The 24,880-nt window shown below is 43.4% G+C and overlaps 1 protein-coding gene across 1 annotated transcript in view; it reads left to right on the forward strand.

The window, feature by feature from the left end:
- hydin (HYDIN axonemal central pair apparatus protein) overlaps window positions 1–24,880 on the forward strand; it is a 341,361-nt gene that overhangs the window by 305,968 nt on the left and 10,513 nt on the right. Inside the window, exons 76-82 of the mRNA XM_055648745.1 lie at window positions 461–630; window positions 6,232–6,430; window positions 8,633–8,791; window positions 12,054–12,334; window positions 15,162–15,381; window positions 18,255–18,467; window positions 21,665–21,828. Coding sequence (XP_055504720.1) covers window positions 461–630; window positions 6,232–6,430; window positions 8,633–8,791; window positions 12,054–12,334; window positions 15,162–15,381; window positions 18,255–18,467; window positions 21,665–21,828 — 1,406 coding nt within the window. The remainder of the gene's footprint in view (window positions 1–460; window positions 631–6,231; window positions 6,431–8,632; window positions 8,792–12,053; window positions 12,335–15,161; window positions 15,382–18,254; window positions 18,468–21,664; window positions 21,829–24,880) is intronic.

Below are 24,880 nucleotides of genomic sequence, written 5' to 3' on the forward strand. Positions count from 1 at the left end.
TTAATTACGGCTATGTGAAACTCACTGTCAACAAGCAGTGAGATTCAGAAATGTATTAACAAGAAATAGGATATGAATATCCCCCTATGTACAAACTTCCTATTTTTATTATTTTGCCATATTGCAGATGGTTATTTAGTATGCATTCTTCATTTAGAACAGAACATTAAACATCATAGGAACTGATAATTTATTATTGTTGTTGTATTTATTGTGTCTGTAAAACTGCAGTAAATCAGAAATTCATGTGTTGCGGTGCGTAAGACAAAAAAACACTCTTTAAATCTGTAATCTTGAACCTTAAGATTTTGTTGGAAGTGGGTGCTTCTCAATGATAACCACATCTGCTGGGTATCAGTGTGACAGTTCTGTTGCAAGTAGCCCATAAATTGATCAGCCAATCTACTACACATCCAGAGTGTTACAATTTTAACGTTGTGAACCTTCCTCTTGTCTGCAGATACATAAAGGACCTGTTTTTGTCTGTGCCCTGACTGGGTATACAGTAATTCCAAGCATTCACTTGTCCTTTACAACCTATGATTTTGGGCCATGTTTCATCTATAATGCTGGCATGACACCTGGCAAAAAGGCCCTGATCATCACCAATAAACAGGACCAACAAGTCAGGTAAGAACGTAATCCTTATTAATTTATCACTACTGAAGTTTACAATATTTGTTACTGAGGGTAACAATCCCAATCGATTTCCTAGAAGAATTTGAGTCATAGAGTTGTACTGCCCAGAAATGGGCCCTTCCATGTTGACCTTTTTACAGATTACACTAATCCCATTTTCCCACATTAGGACCATATCCCTTGCCTATTTAAGTCTCTGTCTAATTGCCTCATTAACATAGTGATTACATGTGATTGCAGAAATTAACCACTTTTCATATAAATGATCTTTAATTTAGTTTAGTTACAGCGTGGAAACAGGCCCTTCGGCCCACCAAGTCCACGTCGACCAGCGATCCCCGCACACTAACATTATCCTTCACACGCAAGGGACAATTTACAATTCTAGGATCAAACCCAGGTCTCTGGCGCTGCAAGGTAGCGACTCTACTGTTGCGCCACTGTGCCACCCCTACTTCACACCGATCTACTTCACAGATCCACTTCACAACCTCTTCCAAACATATGCCCTCTTGGTTTTGATATCACGATCATGGGAAATTTATTTGACAGATTCCCTTACCTATGCCTTTCATAATCTTACATGCTACTATCAAGTCACCACTCAGCCTCCTTGGCTTCAGGAAAAACAAGGCCAGCCTATTTCTGAAGAAGGATCTCGACCTTTCTTTCCTTCCAGAGATACTGTCAGTCCCGCTGAGTTACTCCAGGTTTTTGTGTCTATCTTCGGTTTAAAGCAGCATCTGCAGTGCCAGGCTATTTAATCTCTCCTACATACTAAAGTCCACCAATGTGGCAACATCCTGATAAATCTCCTCTGCACTCTCTCAGCGTAACTGCAACCATCTATTCTTCGTGTATCTCCGAAACTTGGCTGGCTCCACATGATTTTCCTGCCTCCTGGGGCAATTTACTGTGGTCAACTAAGCTTCCTACCCACACATCTTTGGGCTGTGGGAGGAAACCGTAGTATGGAGGGGAATCCCATGAGGTGACAGGGGGAACATAGACAGTCCTGGAGATGAGCATCAAACCAGGGCCACTGGAGTGTGAGGCAGCTGTGCTAACCGTTTCATTACTACAGACAATTGTTGGAGTGTGAAATACCTTATCAGAAAGAGTAATTGAGGCATTTTTTTCAGAGAAAATGAGTGAGGTGTTTGAAGCAAAATAAGAACAAAAGCTAAATGGAGAGAAAGATTGATTCTAGATTGCTTTTGCAGTGAGCTGCCTTTGACACTGGACTGAATATCCTTCTAGGTTTTATAGGTGAAACAAGCCATTCATTGGCTTCAAAGTTGTGTGAGATGACTGTCCATCAAAGGAAAACATGGATGAAGGCTGTGACAGCAACATTGTGCCACTATGATCTGATTTAGCTTTGTCAGCTTGGTGACATTAAAGCCAGCTGAAGTTTAGATAATGTCAGCCATGCTATCACGCTCAGATGTCAGTTTTTGAAGCTGGGTTTAATTGGAAGAGTGACTGAACAAGCATTTGGTTTATTAATCAGTGAGGCTGGAACTTGGTTAAAAGAAGAATCCAGGCTGGTGGAAGGTCTTTCCTCTCTGATTGACTGCAAGATTCTAAAATGGGTGGTTAAATGGTGGTTGCTAAGGGTATGAAGTCATGGGTCCGCAGCATAAAACTCCCTGAAGTATCATCAACATTGGTTTAATTGTTCGTATGGTACATAGACTAACGCTATCTTATAAGAAGACTTTGACTGCACAAGGCCTGACGTGTATTAAGCAGCCAGGAAGACCTTATTTTAATTTAAATGGACTATGAGGTCATGATGTAATCTTCAACTAAAATCCAAACCCATTCCTTTCTACAATCATGCAAACACTTCTTGTTCTTCACTCTACATCTTCCTGTGCTTAATGCAGGATTGGTGCTCAAGTATGAAGCATTTCCGAACTTTAAAAAAGTGCTCCTTTTTAGTGCAGCAAATTCTCCCAAAGCAGATAAAGCTGGCAGATATTGAATTTTTAATTAGTACTCATTAGAAAGATGAAAAGAAGACGACTGACTTTGAATGATAAGTACTGTATGTGACATTGCTGCATTTTAATTCCTCATCCCAATTTGCACACTCTGTGTTTGCTTTCCCATTCTGATTCTTTGCATGTCCTTGTCACATTCATGATCCTATCACTGGCAACTTTCCTGCACATTTTTAATTACATTTTTAAACAATTCTTTCTATCAGTAAAACTAAACTCATAATAGTCACAATCAATGCACAATTCTGAGTGGCCACGTGGTGGTGCTGCAGCTTTCTTACTGCCTTGCTCTCAAATATTAATTAGTTAGTCAAAGAGTCATAAAGTTACACGGCACGGAAACAGCCCAACTTCGCCATGCCGACCTAGATGCTCCATCTACACTTGTTCCACCTGCCTGCATTTAGCCCATATTCCTCAAAATCTTTCCTATCAATGCGCATCTACAAATGCCTTTTAAATGTTGTTATAGCATATGCCTCAACTACCTCCTTTGACAGCTCGATCCATATACATAACACCCTCTGTGTGGAGAAAGATGCCCCTCAATTTCCTATTTAATCTTTCCCCTCGCACCTTAAACCTATGTCCCCTGGTTCTTGATTCCCCTACTCGTGGTAGAAGACTATGCATTTACCCTATCTATTCCCATCACCTCTAGAAGATCACACCTTATCCTGCTACACTCCACGGAATAAAGTTGTAGCCTGCCCAACCTCTGCCTATAGTGTAGACCCTTAAGTCCTGTTAACATCCTCGTAAATCTCTGCACTCTTTCCATCTTAACATCATCCTTCCAATAGCAGGGTGACCAAAACACCATACTCCAAATGCTACCTCACTGCATCTTGCAGGAATGTAACAAAATATCACAGCTTCTGTGCCCTGAATGATAAAGACCAATGTCTGCGTGAAAACAAAAGACCAATGTACCAAATGCCTTCTTGACCAATCTATCTACCTGTGACACCACTTTCAAGGAACTATGTACTTGTACTCCTACATCCCTCTGCTCTACAACACTCCATATGGCCCTGTCATTCACTGTGAAGGTCCTACACTGGTTCGACTTCCCAAAATGCCCCACCTCGCATTTATCTGCATTAAACTCCATTAACTGTTCCACTGCTTACTTATCCAACTGATCAAGATCCTGCTGTAATTTTTGATAACCAACTTCAGTATTCACAATATCACCCACGTTAGAATCTTCTGCCAAATTACTAATCATGTCTTCTCCATTCTTATTAAAATCGTTGAGATATGATTGATGAAATAAAAGGTGAAGGTATCTACGGAAAGGAAGATCTACTCTGGCTTTCTGCAAGCAAACAAGAAGACATCATAATGGTTAGAAAATCACAGGTCAAGAGTAGTAAACCATGGAGAGGAGCATCAGAATATTACTTTATCCTAAGGCCTTATAGTTTTTTTTTTTACCATATTACTCAGTGGCCCGAAGGAGTCGAGCTGCTGTGTTTACTGATGCAAAAAAAGAATTTCACTGTACATCATAATAATAAAAAGCCATTGACTTTGACTCTTTTAACCATAATACCGTATGCAATCTTGCCTCAAAGGAGATTGCGCGCTGATGTCCAAATCCATGGATAGGCTCATAAATAAACAGCACGGAAATGGCCCTTTGTGTGCTGACCATCAATCACCCATTTACACTCATTCCTATTTTAATCTCTCCACATTCCTATCAATTACCCCCATATTCTACCACTCATCCACACACCAAGGAAATTTACAATGGCCTATTAATCTACTGACTGGCACATCTTTGGGATGCGGAAAGAAACTGAGGCTCCAGGAGATAATTCACATGGTCACAAGGAGATCAGGCAAAATCCACACAGACAGCACTAAAGTTTGGATTGTACCAGGACTCTGGAGCTAGTGTGTAGGAAGGAACTGCAGATGCTGGTTTAAACCAAAGATAGACTCAAAAAGCTGGAGTAACTCAGCGGGACTAGCAGCATATCTGGGAGAAGGAATGGGTGACGTTTCGGGTTGCGTCTCTACTTCAGATCTACCAACTGTGCAAGTGTGCTGTCTTGGTGGCCAACATTGTAGGGCTGCACTGTCAGAGGTGCCGTCTTTTGGATTAGATGTCAAACCAAAGCCTCAATTGCTCTGTCAATTCTTTATTTCAAATAAGTGCAGATGAATTCTTCCTCTGTGTCTGGACCAATAATTATCTGTCAGTCATTATCAAAGTACTGTGTCTGAGCTCACTTGACAATGCATTTCCCCTGTTACTGTAGTGTTTATATTTCAAATCTGTTTCTTTTGTTGTGAGAAGCTTCTGGTACCTTTGATTTTGAACATGGCAGTAAGAGTACAATTCTGTTATGTTTTGGACAGAGGAGAACTCCCTATACTGTACTTATGTAGCTAAAACACAAGGACTAAGGGGTAGGTGCAGTAACAAAAATATATTTATTGGTATTGAAAAGATATATATATTTTTTAATCCGGCAGGAAAAATAACTGTTATTCTGTGTGTAAAACTCTCAAGCCCCAAACCCCTTTTCCTCATTACATATGTTTAAGAAAGAACTGCAGAAAAATCAAAGGTAGACAAAAGAGCTGGAGAAACTCAGCGGGTGAGACAGCATCGATGGAGCGAAGGAATAGGCGACGTTTCGGGTCGAGACCTTTCTTCAGACTAATGTCGGGGGGGGGTGGGGGGGAGAAGGCGGGAAAAAGAAAGGAAGAGGCGGAGACAGTAGGCTGTGGGACTACTAGGAAGGGGAGGGGAAGGAGGGAGAAAGCAAGGACTACCTGAAATTGGAGGTCTATGTTCATACCTCTGGGGTGTAAACTACCAAAGCGAAATATGAGGTGCTGTTCCTCCGCTCAGTTCGCAATAACCAACCTGGTCTCCCGGTGGTTCAGCACTTCAACTCCCCATCCCATTCTGTATCTGACCTTTCTGTCCTGGGCCTCCTCCATGGCCAGAGTGAGTCCCACCGCAAATTGGAGGAACAGCACCTCATATTTCACTTGGATAGTTAACACCCCAGTGCTATGAACATTGACTTCTCCAATTTCAGGTAGTCCTTGCTTTTCCCCTCCTTCCCTCCCCGCCCCTTCCCAGCTCTCCCACAGCCTACTGTCTCCGCCTCTTCCTTTTTTTTCCCCGCCCTCCCCCCCTCCCCCCCCGACATCAGTCTGAAGAAGGGTCTCGACCCGAAACGTCGCCTGTTCCTTCGCTCCATAGATGCTGCCTCACCCGTTGAGTTTCTCCAGCATTTAGGTCTACCTCCCACATTACACACTTGTCTTTATATCGCAAATTTCTATAACATGAAGTTTCTTCAGAATGCAACAATCACTTTACATCAGAACAACCTGTAGTCAAAACCTCGATAGAAATGCAGATTGGTGTGGCGCAGTCGAGAGTACCGAATGTTTCCCAGGCCTCTGCACTCTCTTAATTATTCTGCGAAAGTCCTCATAGAAATTAGACAGGATTTCCTGTAACAGTATTGCCTGAAATGTGCTTGCACCTTGTTTGTCCGCCTCTGAATGCAGCATGTATCACCCTTCTTTTTTTTTTTCCTATGATAAGCCTGGAATGCTTGTTCCCGAAGAACTCCTACCTGGATGTAAACTTCCAGACCTGCACCCTGGCACCAAAGAAAAACGTGGAAGCTGGTATTTCCTTCTACCCGAGGGAAGCAATCAAATATCAGGAAGAGATCACCTTTGTGATAAATGGACTTATCTACCAGAGTGTTAAGATTTTTGGCCAAGGAACGGAGATGAAGGTATTGTCCTTTACATGTCATTAGGTGGGGTTTTCCTGGGGGTAGTCTCAGTTTTTGAATGTTTTCTATCCAGGCTGTCAGTCTTCAGGTTTAACCTCAAAAGCAAAGTACTAGGTGAACACAGCAGGTCAGGCAGCATCTGTGGAAAGAATGAGCAGACAATGTTTCAGTCCATGACCCTTCTTCAGACTCAGACCTTCTTTGGTCCAAAGAAGGGTTCCGGCCCAAAGTCGCCTTCCACAGATGCTGCCTGACCCTTCAAATTCCTCAATCGCTTTGTGCTGAAGATTCCAGCAACTGCAATCTCTTGTGTCGTCAAGGTCAACCTATATGTTTTGCATAAATTCCACAAAATTCCCCAAAGCATGCCCTTTCTTTAAAAAAAAAAGGAATGGATGCAGCTAGGTTTATTGACTGTATACCGAGCAAAATGTTGAAAAATGTTCACCCATCACCTGGACTTTTATGATTTTCTCATGCCAGTCATGGCAAAGTATACAAAGGTTTTACACAGTCAAAGAGCATTGAAGATACGGCTTGCAATTTCACAAATCATACGATGCCAGTAGCAAATCAACTTGCCTTGCAGAAATCGGGATCTGATCATGTCTGTGAAAGACCGGCAAGATTTGGTGCATGTTGCTTCTGATGAGATTGATACAATGACCTCATTTCCCAGGGGTTTCTCTGACCACTCACCATTGAGAACAAATTAACAAGATATAATTGTATTTCACTGCAATGCACCCAGGCAGCAAAAGAGGCAAAAAGGAATTCTGCAGAGCTCTCAAACATTCAAATATGTTGAGATTTATGCCTTGTCAGATATGGGCAGTTTACCTGCATTACTGAGATTCCAGAGAGGCCAGTAACATAACGACCAGAATCAGCTTTACTCATGCTGTTTGAGAGTTATTATTGGCCATAGAACATATAACATAGAACAGTGTAGCACAGGAATGGGCCCTTCAGCCAATGTTTGTACCGAATATAATACCTTCCTGAATGTTCTCATCCGCCTGCACATGATCAATATCCCTCTATTCTCTGCTTTTCCATGTGCCTATCCAAAACCTCTGATACGCCACTATCATATCTGCCTCCACCCCCACCACTGTCATGCATTCCAGGCCCCCACCACTCTCTGTGTAAAAAAACTTGCCCCGCACATCTCGTTCAACCTTTCCTTTCACCTTATGGCCATGCCCTCCAGCATTGGGTATTTCCAACCTGGGAAAAAAAAGATTCTGACTGCCTACTGCATCTTTGCCACACATCATTTTATATACTTCTATTGTCTTCCCTCAACCTCTGATGTTCCAGAGGAAACCATCCTAGTCTATCCAACAGTTGCCTGTAGTTGAAACTCTCTAATCCAAGCAGCTTTCTGGTAGACCTCCTCTGCACCACCTCTAAAGCTGCCACGTCTGTTCTGTAATGAGGCAACCAGAACTGCACAAAATACTCCAAATGCAGATAACCAAAATCCTATAGAGCTGCACCATGACTTTTTGACTTTTATATTCAATGCTCCTAGCAATGAAGGCAAGCATATTATATGCTTTCTTTACCATCTTGGTACTTGTGTTGCAAACTTCAGTGAGCTATGAACTTGGATTCCAAGATCCCTCTGCACATCAATGTAGTTAAGGGTCTTGCCATTGACTGTTTACTGTCTCATTACATTCAACCTCCCAAAGTGCACCACCTCACACTTGCTCAGGTTAAGCTCCATCTGCCATTTCTCCAGCCATTTCTGCAGCTGGTCTATATCCCGCTGTATCTTCTGAAAGTTTTCTCACTCTCCGTAACTCCTCCAATTTGGGTGTCATCAGCAAACTTACTCACCAACCCATCTACATGTATGTCCATATAACAAACAGCAGAGGTCCCAGCACAGATCCCTGCAAAACTCCACTGGTCACAGACCTCCAGCCAGAATATCGACCTTCCACCACAATCCTCTGTCTTCTATAAATAAACAGTTCTAAATCCATACAACCAAGTAATTGTGAATTCCATTCATCTTAATCTGCCTACCATTGAGGTAAAGTATCAATTGTAAGGCCAGAAATGTGCACACAAGTTCCCCAATGACTCTGAGTCCCTGATTCACTTTGCCTCATTTAGTCTGCAATCATTGGAATAATTTCAATTGTTAGTTACAGTGACACATTGCATTTCTCCTTTCATCTCTTCCAGGTTGAAGTCGTCAATCCCAAGAACAAGGTTGTTTACTTCCCAGCTCTTAAGGTGGGACAGACTGCGAAGAAAGTGGTGCCGATAGTCAACAGGAGTCTGGCGCCTGTGAATTTTGTTCTTGCTATGACTCCGCACCAACAACTTCTTCAAAACGCTGAGGTACGAATGAATATATGTGCCTCCTTCTCTTACAACAAAATGCACCTTCTGGAATCTCTTAACATTAGAAACAAATGCCAGTAGATTTCAATGCTCTGCACCAAAATTGAGCAGTTACCAAGCAACAGATTTCCTCTGATCATGTTGTTGGGGGCACTAAAAACATTGGGATATTTCCTCTAATCTATAACTGTTGGTGATACTGTAACAGTGGGAGATCTCCCTGTGTCATGTCTTGCTGTTGACACTGTAACAGTGGTGGATCACTCCTGTTCACTGCCCGTTGATGACACTGTAACAGTTGGGGATTTCCTGACATTATTACCAAGTGTTGACGGTTTTGGTCTCCCCATGTCACTGCCTGTATGTCTCACTGTAACAGCGAGAGAACTCCTCTGGTCAGTCCACGTGAATAGGATTGTGAATTGGGTAAATATTCATTGAAAGTGCAATCTTCTAAGCTGTCCTTAGATTGTCTGAGTTCTCCTCGCAGTACTTCCTCGTTTTGCACCAATTAGATTGTGAGGCTGTGAGCAATCAGCTCTGGGGGGAGGCGAGGCTGCACCCTGATCATAGAGTCACAGTCATACAGTTATAAAACTGTTATCTTGGATGTGTTTCTATTTATTTGTGTATTTGTTTGTTAGTCTGAGATTCACATCTCCTCGAAAACACGACGCACTAACGGTGACATTTTTACATATTCCGATAGAGATTTATGCCGTGATGTCAAAAATTGCCGTATCTGAAAATTTGGTTAATTATTTCTTGAGTTATTTATTAAAATTATTCACAAATCTGAAATATTTTTTAAAGTTAATGAGCTGATGACGTCACAAAGGCTCTGCTCCTCACGGCCCGCTGCGCACTGTTTTCCACACTTGTGCCACGGCTTGGATTTCCCGAGAGCAACCGAGAGCTGCTGAGAGCTTCCGAGAGCTTTGGTCGAAGTACGCCAGAGCCCGCCCAGACTGCTTCAGCCCAACCTGTGCTCCTTTGGTCGACACTCGCTCGCCCACGCACCTTGGCTCATTGGCTCATCCTCTCTCCCCCCCCCTCTCTCTCCCCCCCCACCCCCCCCCCCCCCCCCCCCCCCCCCCACCCCCCCCCCCCCCCCCCCCCCCCTCTCTCCTCCTCTCCCCCCCCCCCCCCCCCTCCCTCTCCCTCCCCCCCCCCCCCCCCCCCCCCCCCCCCCCCCCCCCCCTCTCTCCCCCCTCCCTCTCCCCCTCCCCCCTTTCTTCCCCTTCCCTCACTGCCCTCCCCCTCCTCCCCCCCCCCCCCCCCCCTCTCCCCCCCCCTCTCTCCCCCTCCCCCCTCTCTCTCCCCCCTCCTCTTTCTCTCTCCCTCTCTCACTCCCCCCCCCCCTCTCTCTCTCCCCCCCCTCCATCTCTCTCTCCCTTCCGTGGGCCTCCCCGCATCTCTCTCTCCCTTCCGTGGGCCGCCCCGCCTCTCTCTCTCCCCCTCGGCCCCCTCTAGGAATAAAGTCCTAGCCTGCTCAACCTATCACTATAGCTCAGGCCCTCAAGTCCTGGCAACATACTCCTAAATCTTCTCTGCACCCTTTCCAACTTGACAACATCTTTCCTATAACATGGTGCCCAAAACTGAACACATAACACAATACTCTAAACGTGGCCTCACCAATGTCTTATATAACTGCAACATGACCTCTCAACTATACTCAATACTCTGACTGATGAAAGGCAATGCGCCAGAAGCCTTTGTGATCATCTTATCTACCTGTGATGCCGTAACGACACTGTTAGGATCCTGACATGCAACACCTCACATTTCTCTGTATTGATTTCCATCAACAATTCCTCAGCCCACCTGCCGAAACCATCAAGATCCTGCTGCAATTTTAATTAACTTTCTTCACTATTTACAATACCACCCACTTTTGTGTCATCTGTAAACTTGTTAATCATGCCATGCACATTCTCATCCAGCATCGAACCCTGAGGCACACCACTAGTCACAGGCCTCCAGTCTGAAAAGCAACCTTCCACCATCACTTTCTGCTTCCTTCCACAAAGCCAATTTTCTATCCATTCAGCTATCTCTCCTTGGATCCCGTGCGAGCTAACCTACCAGAGCAGCCTACAGTGCAGAACCTTGTCGAGTCCCTTGCTGAAATCCAAATATACAATGTGCAAATATATAAATACTCTATCAGATTAGTGAGCCACAACGTCCCACGTACGAAACTATACTGACTATCCCTAATCAGCCCTTGTCCATCTAAATGCATTTATAACTTATCCCTCAGAATACTCCCTAGTAACTTTTCGGTCACAGATGTTACGTTCACTAGCTTGTTGTTCCCTGCAGTCCTTCTTGAAACATAGAAACATAGAAAATAGGTGCAGGAGTAGGCCATTCGGCCCTTCGAGCCTGCATCGCCATTCAATATGATCATGGCTGATCATCCAACTCAGTATCCTGTACCTGCCTTCTCTCCATACCCCCTGATCCCTTTAGCCACAGGGCCACATCTAACTCCCTCTTAAATATAGCCAATTAACTGGCCTCTTTAGTTACCTTCAGTGGCAGAGAGTTCCAGAGATTCACCACTCTCTGTGTGAAAAATGTTTTTCTCATCTCGGTCCAAAAGGATTTCCCCTTTAGACTTAAACTGTGACCCCTTGTCCTAGACTTCCCCAACATCGGGAACAATCTTCCTGCATCTATCCTGTCCAACCCCTTAAGAATTTTGTACGTTTCTATAAGATCCCCCCTCAATCTTCTAAATTCTAGTGAGTACAAGCCAAGTCTATCAATTCTTTTGTCATATGAAAGTCCTGACATCCCAGGAATCAGTCTGGTGAACCTTCTCTGTACTCATAGAGGATGGCAAGAATGTCTTTCCTCAGATTTGAAGACCAAAACTGTATGCAATACTCCAGGTGTGGTCTCACCAAGACCCTGTACAACTGCAGTAGAACCTCCCTGCTCCTATACTCAAATCCTTTTGCTATGAATGCTAACATACCATTTGTTTTCTTCACTGCCTGCTGCACCTGCATGCCTACTTTCAATGACTGGTGTACATTTACCACCCTCCGGTCTTCTGTCATCTCACCTGTAATTAAGGATGACTTGTAAATCTCAGCCAGATCCGCCCAGAAAAAGGGATAACTTTGCTTCAGGATGACGAGCCTAAAGTGCAAAACATTATTACATCTTTTGAGCTTATCTTGTGTTTACTGATACAGGGCTGTATTTAATGTGCATTTGTGTTCTCTATCTTCATCTATTTCAGGTTCTGAATTTGTCCCCAAACAGTAAGATCACTCTGAAAGCTCACAGCGACCCTTGCAATGTCGTTGTCACCTTCTCCCCAAATTCCCGGATCCCCGAGTTTGCGGAAGAAATAATGATGGAGTGCACGGGTGTTTCCAAGGCTCTCTTTGTGATTCGGGGATGCTGCCAGGGGACTGAGATCGTGCTGGACCAGGACTACATCTCATTTGGGGCTGTGATCTTCCGTAGCAAAGCTACTAGGCTGGTCATGATGAAGAATGCTGGAGATATCGGCGCAAGGTATCAGATTCATAATTATTGTGGAATATCTCAAAAAGATGTTGAGTGCATCTGGTGATCTTGCAGATTCTATGAACCTAAATTTTTAGAAACATGTCTCTCCTCAAGAATTAGCAATGGCTGAGTGGGTGACACACTCGCCTATGAACTCACCAGGCATGGTTTCAAGTCTGAAATGTAGATAATGCTGGAATCACTGAGCAAGTCAGGCCACATCTGAGCAAAGAAAGAGTCAATATTTCAAACCAAAGGCATATCATCTGAACAGCAGGAGAAATACAGAACAGAAGATGTGCCTTACAGGTCATGCTGGGCAAGCCCTCCACTCCCTGAGAGAAAATAACAGCCAGCTGGTATCACAAATGGAAAATTGATATAGATGGAGAAATCAAGTTACGTGAATTTGTAGTCTTCAGTGTTGAGTACGTGGGGGTACTGTACGATCGAGTACTGGATCGGATATTAAACCAGGCCCCAAATTCTCCTTAGCTGCTAATAAAATATTCTTCAGGACTTCAGTTCTTCAGTTTATGACCCTCAGACCCCACAAGATCTGAATATTGCCAGTGCTCCACAGAATGGGAGACATGAAGACGGCTACTGACCTGAAACCTCATCTGTTCATTTCCCTCCACAGTTGCTGCCTGACCCACTTTGTTTTTTGTTCATAATTCCAGTATCTGCAGTCTCTGTGTAGCCACGTTTCTTATATTACATGTTCTATCCAATTAGTTAGCAGTGCAACTCAATAGGATGCCCTGATATTTTTACAGCTACTATCATGATAACTGTTTGCTCATATTTTTCATTTGCCTCCTTGACTCTAAACATACTTCTTAACACAGGCTTTTTTTACCCTGCCTGAGCTCATTCTTTCCAACAGTCATCCTGCAATCTTCTCCATACCTCCCCATCCACTGCCATACTCTCCTGACACTATTCCAACTGCTCCAAAGGACATTCTCATCCAGAAATGTGGAATTTGAAGTTGACCACTGTTTATCATTTTACATTTAGGAAAGTCTTATTTCCCAAAACAGATGACCAGGTTCCCCTACCTGGACTAGGGGATTTGAATTATGAGACTGGGACTATTTTTCCTGAAGCGAAAGATACTGAGGGGTGATCTTACAGAAGTTTATAAAATGATGAATAATCACATTCACCATCGATAAGGTCAGTCTTTCTCCCATGAGAGCGAAGTCTAAAACTAGAGGGCAGATCTAAGGTGAGATAGGGAATATTTAAAGGGAATTTGAGAGGCAACATGTTGTATTCCCTGTATTCTTTGGAGGTTCAAAGGTTGTAGAATTATGCAGCATAGAAACAGGCACTTTGGCCCAACTTGTCCAAGATGTCTACCTCAACTATCTAATTTCCCTGCACTTGGCCCGTCGCCCTGTAAATCGTTCTCTGTACCAGTTCAAATGCCGTTCAAATATTGTATTGTTCCGGCTTCTACAGCTTCTTCCAGCCTAAACCTATGCCGTCTAGTTTTAGACCTCCCTACTCTGGGAAAAAGTTTGTGACCATTCACCTTATCTACAACCCTCATGATTTTATGTGCATCCAAAAGATTACTCTTCAACCTCCCACACTCCAGAGAAATAGTCCCAGCCGGTCAAGCCTCTTCTTATAACTCATAACCCTACAGTCCCGGTAACATCCTCATGAATCCTTGCTGCACCCTTTCCAGATTTATGACATCCAGCTGGGCGACCAGAACTGCCACACATTACACCAAGTGTGATCTTACTATCAACTCTACAGTTACAACACAATGTCCCTCCTGTACTCAGTCCCCTGACCAATGAAGACAAGCATACCAAATGCCTTCCTCACCATCTTGTCTACTGTGTCAGCACTTTCGGGGAACTATGTACCTGTACTCTTTGATTCTCTGTTCTTCCCAGGACCCATCCATTTACAGTGTAAGTCCTGGTTTAACTTAACAAAATGCTACACCTCGCACTTCACCAAATTGAATTCCATCTGCCGTTCCTTTATCCGGTTCCTTAGTTCATTAAGATGTTATTGTAATCGTAGATGACCCTTTTCAATATCCATTACACCACAAATTTTGGTGTCATATACAAATCTTGAATGTTGAAGTCTTGAAAGTTTTGAATTTTCACATGTGGAAACTCAATAACAAGATAAGGGGCCAGTCATTTAAAATTGACTGCAAGAATTTCTTCTCAGGGAGTGTGATGATTCTCTGGAATTTTCTCCTGGAGGTTAGATCAGTGGAGGTATTTGAACATTTGAACATAAATTTTTGAAAGATGGGGGAAGTCAAGTACAGAAGAGGTGTTGAAGCCCTGGGCAGGTCAGCCATGATGCTATTGAATGGCGGCTAGGCTTGAGGGGCTGGTGGCATTCTGGGGTGCTTGTCCTTTTTTAAATACCCGAGCCACATTCTTGCGCTGAAATGGAAATAATTTTGCCATGTGTCTAGCTGCACCACATCCGCCCGATTTAATGCAGTTTTCCTAACATGAGTTGGGTCGTATTCAACAGCATTAACACTGTATCATTTAATGAAAATTAAAGCATATATGGAAACTAGAGCCTTTATATTTTCACATGTGGTGAAGATCTAGCCTGTTGAAGTAGATAGCAGATGATGACAGAACTGTTTGCCCTCTCCGCCTTTCCATCTTAAAGCTTACCCATTTCACCAATCGTTTAACCACCCATCCTGTGCTCTACGATCCAATCTTTACCAAGATGTTTTAATACGTTAAAGATGTCAGTCATATAAGTTACTGTCTTTCAATAAATTACTAGAATTTAAACATTCTTCTCTCATATTTTCATATTGCAGCTTTAGGTGGGAAATTAAGAAATTTAAGCCTCATTTTTCGATTGCCCCTGTGGAGGGGTATCTCTCCCCGGGAATGGAAGTTTCCTTGGAGGTGGTGTTCTATCCTACCGCAGTGAACACAGACATCCGTGTACAAGGTCTGAACTGCTTCATTGAGGGAGCCAAGTCTCTCCAGATGTCCCTGACTGGATCATGTATCTCAGCTACATCCATGAAAGAGGTACAAACACTAGCTCTGCACTAACGGGTCACCTCATATATCACAAAAAAGAGTGCTGGAGTAACTTAGCAGGTCAAGCAGCATCTTGGAGAACATGGATAGGTGACGCTTTGGGCCTAGACCCTTCTTCAGACTGGTGGTTAAAAGGCATATGAGGTGTCTAAGATGTAGGTTGGAAGGGACTGGACATGGGGGTAAGATGAAATCAAGAGTTATTTAGAGAATGGTTCTGAAGGGCAAGAACAGGCAAAAACAACGTGTCTGCCAGGGTCTGCCAAATAGGGCTAGTGGATTTTGGAAATTGATAGAAGTGAGCATTGTGGGGCTGGGGAACTATTAGGTCAGAGGCTGTGCATGAGAGATTGTCAGAGGTGATTAGATTGGTAACAGTCTGGGAGTTGAAGGCCAGGTGTTCGTCTGTGGGTTCATGATCAAGAGGGGAAGGTATGAAGAAGTGTCTGTGAGATAGCACCTGGCCTCAGCACAGTAGTGGCCAACTTGCTAGACTTCAGAGATGTTGAGATTGGAGAGGGTAAAGGCAGTGGAGGTCAAGATGGTTGATGTAATTCCAGCAGTTTGAAATAAAAAGGTCCTAAAAGGGTAGAAGGGCTTCAGGGCAGTCCGTGAGGGGGAAGAATTGGAGAAGGGATCATCACTCGGATGATCCATACCAGACAAAAATGACCAGAGGAGGAGGCGATAGAAGAGGAGCTCAGCATCATGATGGGTTTAGAACTCGTTCAGATGTGGGCATAACGAGACAGAGGTAAGGCCACTGCTGTGGACAGACCATTCTGCATCAGAAAGAGGAAGGTCAATCAGAATGGTGAAAAACTGCGAGGGGTAAGGTCTGGGATCAGACCCAGGGTTTGAGCAGAGTAGAGAGGAGGTATGAGGTTCGGGAGAAATACTGTGGGGAATGATAGGGTCAGAAGACAGGGGGCTTAAGGGGTGGTGCCATGTGGGGGGTAGGAACAGTGACATTGTTGGCATAGGAGGAATTGGCATTGGCAGTGGTATCAGTATTGACGTCGCCTGTTGGAAGGAGGGGAATAGAAGGGCCCAGGAGAGTCTGTCGACATGAAGCAGTTAGAGCCAAGTTCTGCAAGTTTGGTGATAAGCTTTGATGGCATAATGGTGTTAAAGGCAGAGCTGAAGTCTGAATAGGAGCCTGACATAGGTGTCCCTCTTATCCAGGCGTTCCAGGGATGAGTGTAAGAGTCTCTGTCGTCTCCTCATGTGTCCGCTTCCCTGAGTCTTTGTCTAGACCTGCGGCTGGGGACATTCGATGCTTATCTGCCTCATCTAAGATTCAGCAGGCTGTGGAGAGGAGACAGATGGGTGGTGGGAATGGAATGTGTTACTAGAAAACAAACCGTATCGTTAAAATGCACGTGTTGAAACCAATGTATTTTGTCTTCAGTGGGTGCAAGCCCACGTGTGTTGCCACTGAGTGACAACAAAAGGGGATATGGTGGTAAAGTGGGTGGATGATATGTTTGTCTTCATCAATTGGTTTTTTGAATATAAAAGTCTGAGAATCATGTTGCCATTGCATAAAACTTTAGTTACGAAACATTTGAAGTATTATGTGCAGTTTTGGCCATCGCACTACAAGAGGAATGTGGAGGCTTTGGAGAAGGTGAAGAAGAGGTTCTGCAGGATGTTCTGCTGGATTAGAGGGTATTAGCTGCAAGGAATGGTTAGCCAAACTTGGATTGTTTTCTCTGGAGTGTTAGAGGTTGAGGGGTGACCTGATAGAGGTTTATAATAGGATGAGAGGCAAAGATAGTCAGTATCTTTGTCCCAGGACAAATATTAGAGGGCTTAGCTTTAAGCTAAGAGGAGGGAAAATTGAAAGAAGATAGGCAGGGCAAATATTTTACATGCAGAGTGGCCATGCATAGAACATGATGCTGTAGAATATAGAACGCATAACAGTGAAGCACAGGAAATGTGCCCTTCGACCCAACATGTCTGTGCCATTTATGATGTCAATTTAAACTGCACCTCTGCCTGCAACTGGTTTATATCTCTCCATCTCCACCTATTCATGCCAAATCTCTCTAAAATGTTGCTGTGTATCTGCTTCTGCTACCTTTCCTGACAGCACATTCCAGGCACTTGCTACTTGTGTGTAAAGATAATTGCCATGTAGAAGCCAGTACAATAGCAACATTTAAGAGGCAATAAAACAGGCACTTGAACAGGCAGATAATGTAGGGATAAGGGCCATTACCACACAGATGGAATTACTTGGATGGTCATCATGGTCATCACTGACATGGTGAGATTAAAGGGTATGTTTCTGTGCAGTACTGTTCTGTGTTCGAATTCTATTAGCAGATGAGCAGGAGCCAAGGTCACATATTTTGCTGCAGCCAAGAGTTTGAAATGATGGCAACTCACCGGCTACATGAAAAACTAACCATGTTTTGTAGAACGGGGTCATACATCAAGTCAGGCTGATTCAGCTGTCTGAAGGCATTGTTGGGTTTTCTCAATAATTGGGTTTCTTCGTAGGTCTACACAATGGAAACCATCAATAAATACAAACGTTAATTTCAAAAACTCACAGTTTTGCAATTCCTAATTCCATTATTTGATTGCAACAGCAGGTATTACCCCTACAGTCGTATACACAAGATTTGCAATGCAGAGTGGAAGTGGCCCCAAGGAAGTCCCTGCCAACTGCATAAAGTGCACCTGGGCATGAAGTTTGCCTTCAAGAGGACTGCTAATATTAGCAGGAAATAAATTATGTCACTACGTTCACTGGAGACGAGCCTTGCTGAAGCTAAATGATATCTGCTTGCAGCTTAAATTATACAGCATGGTTCAAACCATGTATAACATTTATACCTTTCTTACAGGTGGTCAGTTTTAGTTGCCAGGTTCGGACTAAACAGAGCCATGCCATTCAACTGACCAATCGTACCAACCAGGTCTGGCACATCTTGCCCATAATCGAAGGAGAATATTGGACGGGACCAAAGAGTATAACTGTGCTTCCTCATCAGCAGAACCTGCCATACGAGATCACATTCAGGCCATTAATGATGAGCATTGATGGCAAGAAACATCAGGTAAAAATGTTCATCAGCACATAAAAATGTATAGACTATTAACCCAAATGTCTGAATATTAAATTCAAAAGGAAGTGGATGGAAATAATTCTGCTTCCTCACAATTCCAACACTCTGGGTTCAGTCCTGAACATCAGTGCTCCATGCAGAATTTGCTCATTCTCCCTGTGACTCATGAGTTTCCCTCAGGTTTTTGGGTTTTCTACAACTCCCCAAAGATATGCTGGTAGGATAATTAACTGCTGTATAAATTATAAATAGAAAATGCCAAAGGACTTTGCAGGTCAGAGCGCACATGTATGGGAAGGTAAACAAAGTTAACGTTTGAGATTGTTTACGGTTGAATGACATTCTGACAAAGGGTCTTTGACCGGAACCATTAATTCTGTACACTTAGATCTGACAGGACATTTAGAGTGTTTCCAACATTGTCTGTTTTCACTGTATAAATGGCCCTTCGTGTAGATGGGTGACAGTTATGAAAGGCAGATAAATTAAATGGCCTCCTCCTATGTTATCAGAAATATGAGAATGATATGAACCAGGAAGTAAAAACAGAAAATGCTGGAAACACTCAACAGTTCGTGACATTTGAATATGCATTTTCGAGTTTTATTTCAGATTTCCAGAGTTTGCGGGTTTTTCCTTTTAGATTTGAACTGTTGTCATTGAGCTGTGCTGAAGTGGTGTCCGGTTGACAAACATATTCAGCTGTCAATTAAATTCTATGGACAGTCACAGATGGACTACCCACAGTCTTTAAATTCTATTACATGCTGTTACAAAGGCTGAGCATCGCACCAAACACTTCAACTTGTATCCGCAGGGGTGCTTTCTCATACATTCTGCTATCACTGTTGTCATCTGGGTCCTCCAGGGCAGAGGTAGGGATGTTCACTGATGACTGCACAAATGCTCAATTTCACTCGCAACTCCTCACCAGCCTGTACGTGCAATCAGCAGAGTCTAGATCACATTCAGACATGAGGGATAAATGAGTGACATCCTTGTGACATCAGTCCTTGGCTCAGCAATATCCATCTCCCACGAGAGATTGGACTACAGCTTCCCTTGACATTCAATGCCATTGCCATTGCTGGAATCCCACAATCAACATTATCAGGATTGATCAGAAATATTGTGGTTACAAGCTCAGGCCTAAGGCTGGGTATCCTTCAGTTTAATTTCGTGACACCTCAAGGCCTTTCCATCTTCTACAAGGCACTAGTCATGAACATGATTGAATACTCTCCACTTGCCTGGATGAGTGCAGCCAATAACTTGTTGAAGCTCAACACCATCCAGAACATTGTAGCTGGCTTGATTGATTCCCCACCGCCAATCTGAACATTCATTCCATCTGCTACTGGATAGATTTGGTATCTAAATGCACTGCAGTTAACCACTGACACTCCCTTCTTCCAAACCTGCAAACTTAACAGCAAGAGGGACAAGGGCATCGGCTGCATGAGACCACCGCCACCTCCAGGGTGTCCTCCAAGCCACGCAATACCATGACTGTGAAATCTATCGCTCGTCATTCCTTGTCACAGGGTCTGAATACAGGAACTCTCTTCCCAATGAAGAAAATAGACTAAATGAAATATGTCACTTTCCCAAGGATCCACCGTGTGCAGCCCCTCAGTGCACTCGCAGTGTTATGCAATATATGCCCATTGCACCAATGATCTTCTTGATCAGTGCTTGTCCATTTCTCTAGCATTTGTAATTGATGTAGACATACCATGGGGTTCATCATTACAGAAGCATAGAGTTTGCTGGAAAAGTTAAACAAAATCACAGGACACTTATCAGGTTAGGTAACATATATAATACACAAAAGAATTAAGGAGTCAGGTCAATGCAGGAGCCTACATCGCCAGTGACAATGGGACAGAAATACAGTGAGGAGGAGAGGTGTGAAGTGCGCTGGAAGTACAGGCAGTCCCAGGTTGCGTAATGGCCCAATCCTGAGATGTTCATGAAATCAATTTTTTCCTTGTCAGAAACAAACAATTGCACCTAACACCAAGATAAAAACACATTGCTCAAAGTAATTGAGTCACCCCTTCCCGATGCTCTGCTGGATAGAGTGAATGTGGAGAATATGTTTCCACTAGAGGGAGAGTCCAAGATCAGAGCCGCAGAATAATAGGATGTACCTTTAGAAAGGAGATGGGGAAGAATTTCTTTAGTCAAAGGGAGGTGAACCTGTGGAATTTATTGCTACAGACACTGTGCAGGCCAAGTCAATGGATATATTTAAGGTGAAGATTGGAAGATTCTTGATTAGTAAGGTTGTCAGGCGTTATGGGAGAAGGCAGGATTGAGATGGAAAGATAGATCAGCCATGATTCAATGGCGGAGTAGACTTGATGGGTCGAATGGCCTATTCTGCTCCTAGAACTTATGAACTTCATTTTCAGTATTTTATTGCGCTGTCATCCATTTTCTACAGTTACCCATATCATTTTGCTCAGTTTACACTTATTAATATTCTTTCATTTCATTAAATATCTTGAAGAAGGGTCTCGACTTGAAACATCACCCATTCTTTCTATCCAGAGATGTTGCTTATCCTGCTGAGTTATTCCAGCATTTTGTATCTATCTTCTCTGTTCACCCTGTCACTACTCATACTTAAACCAATGGAACATATTCAGTTGTTAATGAATACCATGAAACATTGTAATGTAAGTGTTACTATCTCAAACGATTCATGGTCAGATTTCGGTAAGATGCGAGCCCCTGTAGTTGGGAATAGACTAAACAATCATACAAAAGTGCAATCAAGATTGAAATAAGTGAATTCCATGGGCTCATTTGACTAAGAATTGACTAAGAATCGAAATATTGAGACTTTCTTCTCTCTAACATTTTCCAATATGAGATAAGGTAATTGACCTGAAATGTCACTACTGTCTCCCTCTCCATGGATGCCGCTTACCCGTTGGGAATTTCCAGCAATCGTTTTTTTCATTTCAAGGATTAGTACTGCCCAGTTGTCAGTCTATTTACATGGATCAGCACTGTGCAGTCACTATCTGCTTCTCACAGTGAACATCATTGACAAGCTTGCTTTCCCATGATTCAGTGTGGATCAATACTTCCCATACCTCTGTGGAGAAGTTTGATCAGTGTGTATCATAACCCAAGCATTCAATATTCAATAATTAGAACTGTCTCTGTTTATCTAGGGTTCGGTCTTTTTCCCATTGCCTGATGGTGCAGGACTGCTCTACATTTTACAAGGAGTTGCTGAGCCCCCAAAGGCTGTTGCAGTTATTGCTCGTGAGGTGCCCTGCAAGACCTCGCACACAGTGACGTTTTCAGTCAGCAACTGGCTCCACACCCATCAACGGTAGGAACAAAAATAGCTTGAGGAGATGCATGGGTTTGGAATCTAAACTCAGTTTGATATCATGGCCATGTAAAGATAGGACAATAGCCATGATCCTGTAGACAAAGAACTCTTGTTTTGGAGTAGCAAGCCTTGCTCTATTATTGGTCTCAGCATCTACCAGAGAACAGCAGGAACTATTTCCTGATGATTGCCTCATCGTGAATCAGTTTGGACTTACAGATGGGAGTCACACTCCACAACAAGCTAAGTGGTAAGCTGGGCATAGGCACCTCCGTTTCCCTAACCATGGCCTAAAAACCTGACAGGCTATCAGGCATTTGTCTGTATATAGTTGAACCAGTTTCTCACCAATTAGCTAACACTTGTGAGCCCTTGCCAACTAAGTTGAACACTGCCCGGTTATGCCAGCATGTGCTCTGAAGATATGCATTATATGTTATCCTTCATACCACTGAGTGATAACGAATTATGGCCTGCCTTCTTTACCACTCCTCTCTCTCCTCATCTGATTCCACTTTACCATTGGAGTGTTAAGAAAGATTCTATTTCTGGGAGCCTGCTACAATGATGTGTAGATAGGGTTGGGGTTAAAGGTGTTGCAGTGACATTGACTCTCAGAGGCATCTTATAAAGTCATATGGAGTCATATAGTTGTACAGCGTGGAATGTTTCTTAAATGTAGCAATAATACCTACCTCAACTACCTCCTCCAGCAAATCATGCAATATATCCACCACCATTTGTATAAAAAAAGTTACCCCTCCGGTTCCTATTAAATCTTTCCCTCCTCACCTTAAACCTATGTCGTCTGGTTCTCAATTCCCCTACGCCCAGCAAGAGACTCTGTACATTTACTCGATCAATTTTTTTCACGAATTTGTACACCTCATCTTTCTGCTCTCCAAGGAATAGAGACCTAACCTGCTCAACCACTCCCTGTAGCCTAGGCTTTTGAATTCTGGCAACATTCTCATAAATCTTCTCTGCACCCTTTCCAGTTTGACAACATCTTTCCTCTAACATAATACCCATCAAGATCAGGAACTCCTGGGGCAGGGGTGACTGTACAAGAGAGATGGGTTGCACCTTAACTTGAGGGGTATCAATATCCTGGCAGCCAAGTTCACTAATGTAACACGGGTGAGTTTACGCTAAATTGGCAGGGGGAGGGAGGGAGGGGGAGGGTGGTGTTCGGATCTTATACAGGACAGAGGCAGGTGAGCAGTTAGAAGTTTGTATGGAGGGTGATGAGAGATATAGAGGACAGAATATGCAGGAGAAAGGCAGAGGGTGGAAGATATGTTGGTTTAAATTGCATGTATTGATGCAAGATGCCTGACGGGTAAGGCAGACGAGCTTATGGTATGGAAAGGTACGTGCGACTGGGACGTTGTGGCCATTACAGAAACCAGGTTAAGAGAGGGGCAGGCTTGAGATGAGACATAGGTGAGGGTAAAAGAGGAGGAGGTGTTGCATTATGGGTTAAGGAGGATGTCACGGCAGTGGTCGGTGGTGATATTATGGACGGTTCGTCTAGTGAGGTTATAAGGGTTGAGTTGAGGAACAAGAAAGTGATGATCACCTTGCTGGGAGTGTACTACAAGCACCCAAATTGTCAATGGGAATTGGAAGAACAAATATGCCAGAAGATTGCAGACAACTGCAGGTCAAATAAGGTTGTCTTACTAGGGAATTTTAACTTTCGGAATATTGACTGGAAATATCACAGTGAGGAAGGTTTAGATGGGTGCAATTTGTCAAAAATGTTTAGGAAGTTTTCTCTGGCAATATGTAGAGGACCCCACAAGAACAAAGGCAACACTTGGCCTACTCTTGGAAAATTGGGATGGGCACGTGGCTGAGGTGTTTGTGGATGAGCCTTTTGGTGACCACTGTTCAATTAGTTTAAGATAGGTACAGTGAGGGGCCATGAGTTAAAATGCTAAATTGGGGTAAGGCCAACTTTGATGATATGAGAGAGTGACTCGCTCAAGTTGATTGGAGTAGGTTGGTTGAAGGAGAAGGAACATCAGGAAAATGGGATGTTTTTAAGACTGTGCTGACAAGAGCTCAGGCCATGCATGTCCCTATTAGAGTATATGGCAAGGCAGGCAAACATAAAGAAGCTTAGTTAACAAGGGAAATTGAGGCTTTGGTCAAGAGTACCACTAGGGGCACTGCATTGAAGACGCCTCTGTACTTGGGAATGGACTAAACAATCATACAAAAGTGCAGTCAAGATTGAAATAGGCTGAGAAACTGCCAGAAAAGAAAAAGCACACACGCACACACACATTCTTGAATACCACATGGCTGAGCAAGGCCTCCCCATTTTGGGGCTTCCGCAGTCAGCGGAACTTCTGCAATCAGCGCGACCTCTGCACTCACCGGAAATTGCGTAATCACTAAGTCACAAAATGAGCAGGACTTTTGAATCAAACACAGTCGGACCTAATAAAGCATTTATTCCTTCCAAACACAGTCAGACCTAATAAAGCATTACAGTTTAAAGCACAGGCAGGGCAGCAGGCCAAACAACTCATGGCATTGTCATTAAGGGCTAACAAATCATTTATTGCTAGTACATTGCAGACTCACAGTTCAGTTGATTCACAGCTTAGAATGAAAGTCGTGGTCTTTTTGAGTGACTGAGTCACGTCCAGGCATCCGGGGTTTTATAACCCTGCCCTCCCCTCCCCCCGGAAGCGGCGTTACCTTCATCGCGATGATTGACAGGCGAGAGGATCTCAAAGTTTTTTAAACACACGTAATTTTTTTTATTTTTCATCGATGGGAAAAATCCTCGGGGCCTGCTCAGTGGAGGAGGATTGTGAGTAAGATGGCCAAAAATCATAGCGATATATGGTAGTGTTTTTTCTAAAATCAATATACAGCGCAAACAGGAAGTGGTCAAGATGACACTTTTAATTATATAGATATTAAATACAGGAGAGATGCCGGAAGACTGGGAGGTAGCAAATATAGTGTCTCTACTCTATTGTGCCTCTATTCAAGAAGGGCTGCAAGGAAAGGGCTGGGAACTATAGGT

Source organism: Leucoraja erinacea, chromosome 17 (genome assembly GCF_028641065.1).
Source record: "Leucoraja erinacea ecotype New England chromosome 17, Leri_hhj_1, whole genome shotgun sequence".
NCBI lineage: Eukaryota > Metazoa > Chordata > Chondrichthyes > Rajiformes > Rajidae > Leucoraja > Leucoraja erinaceus.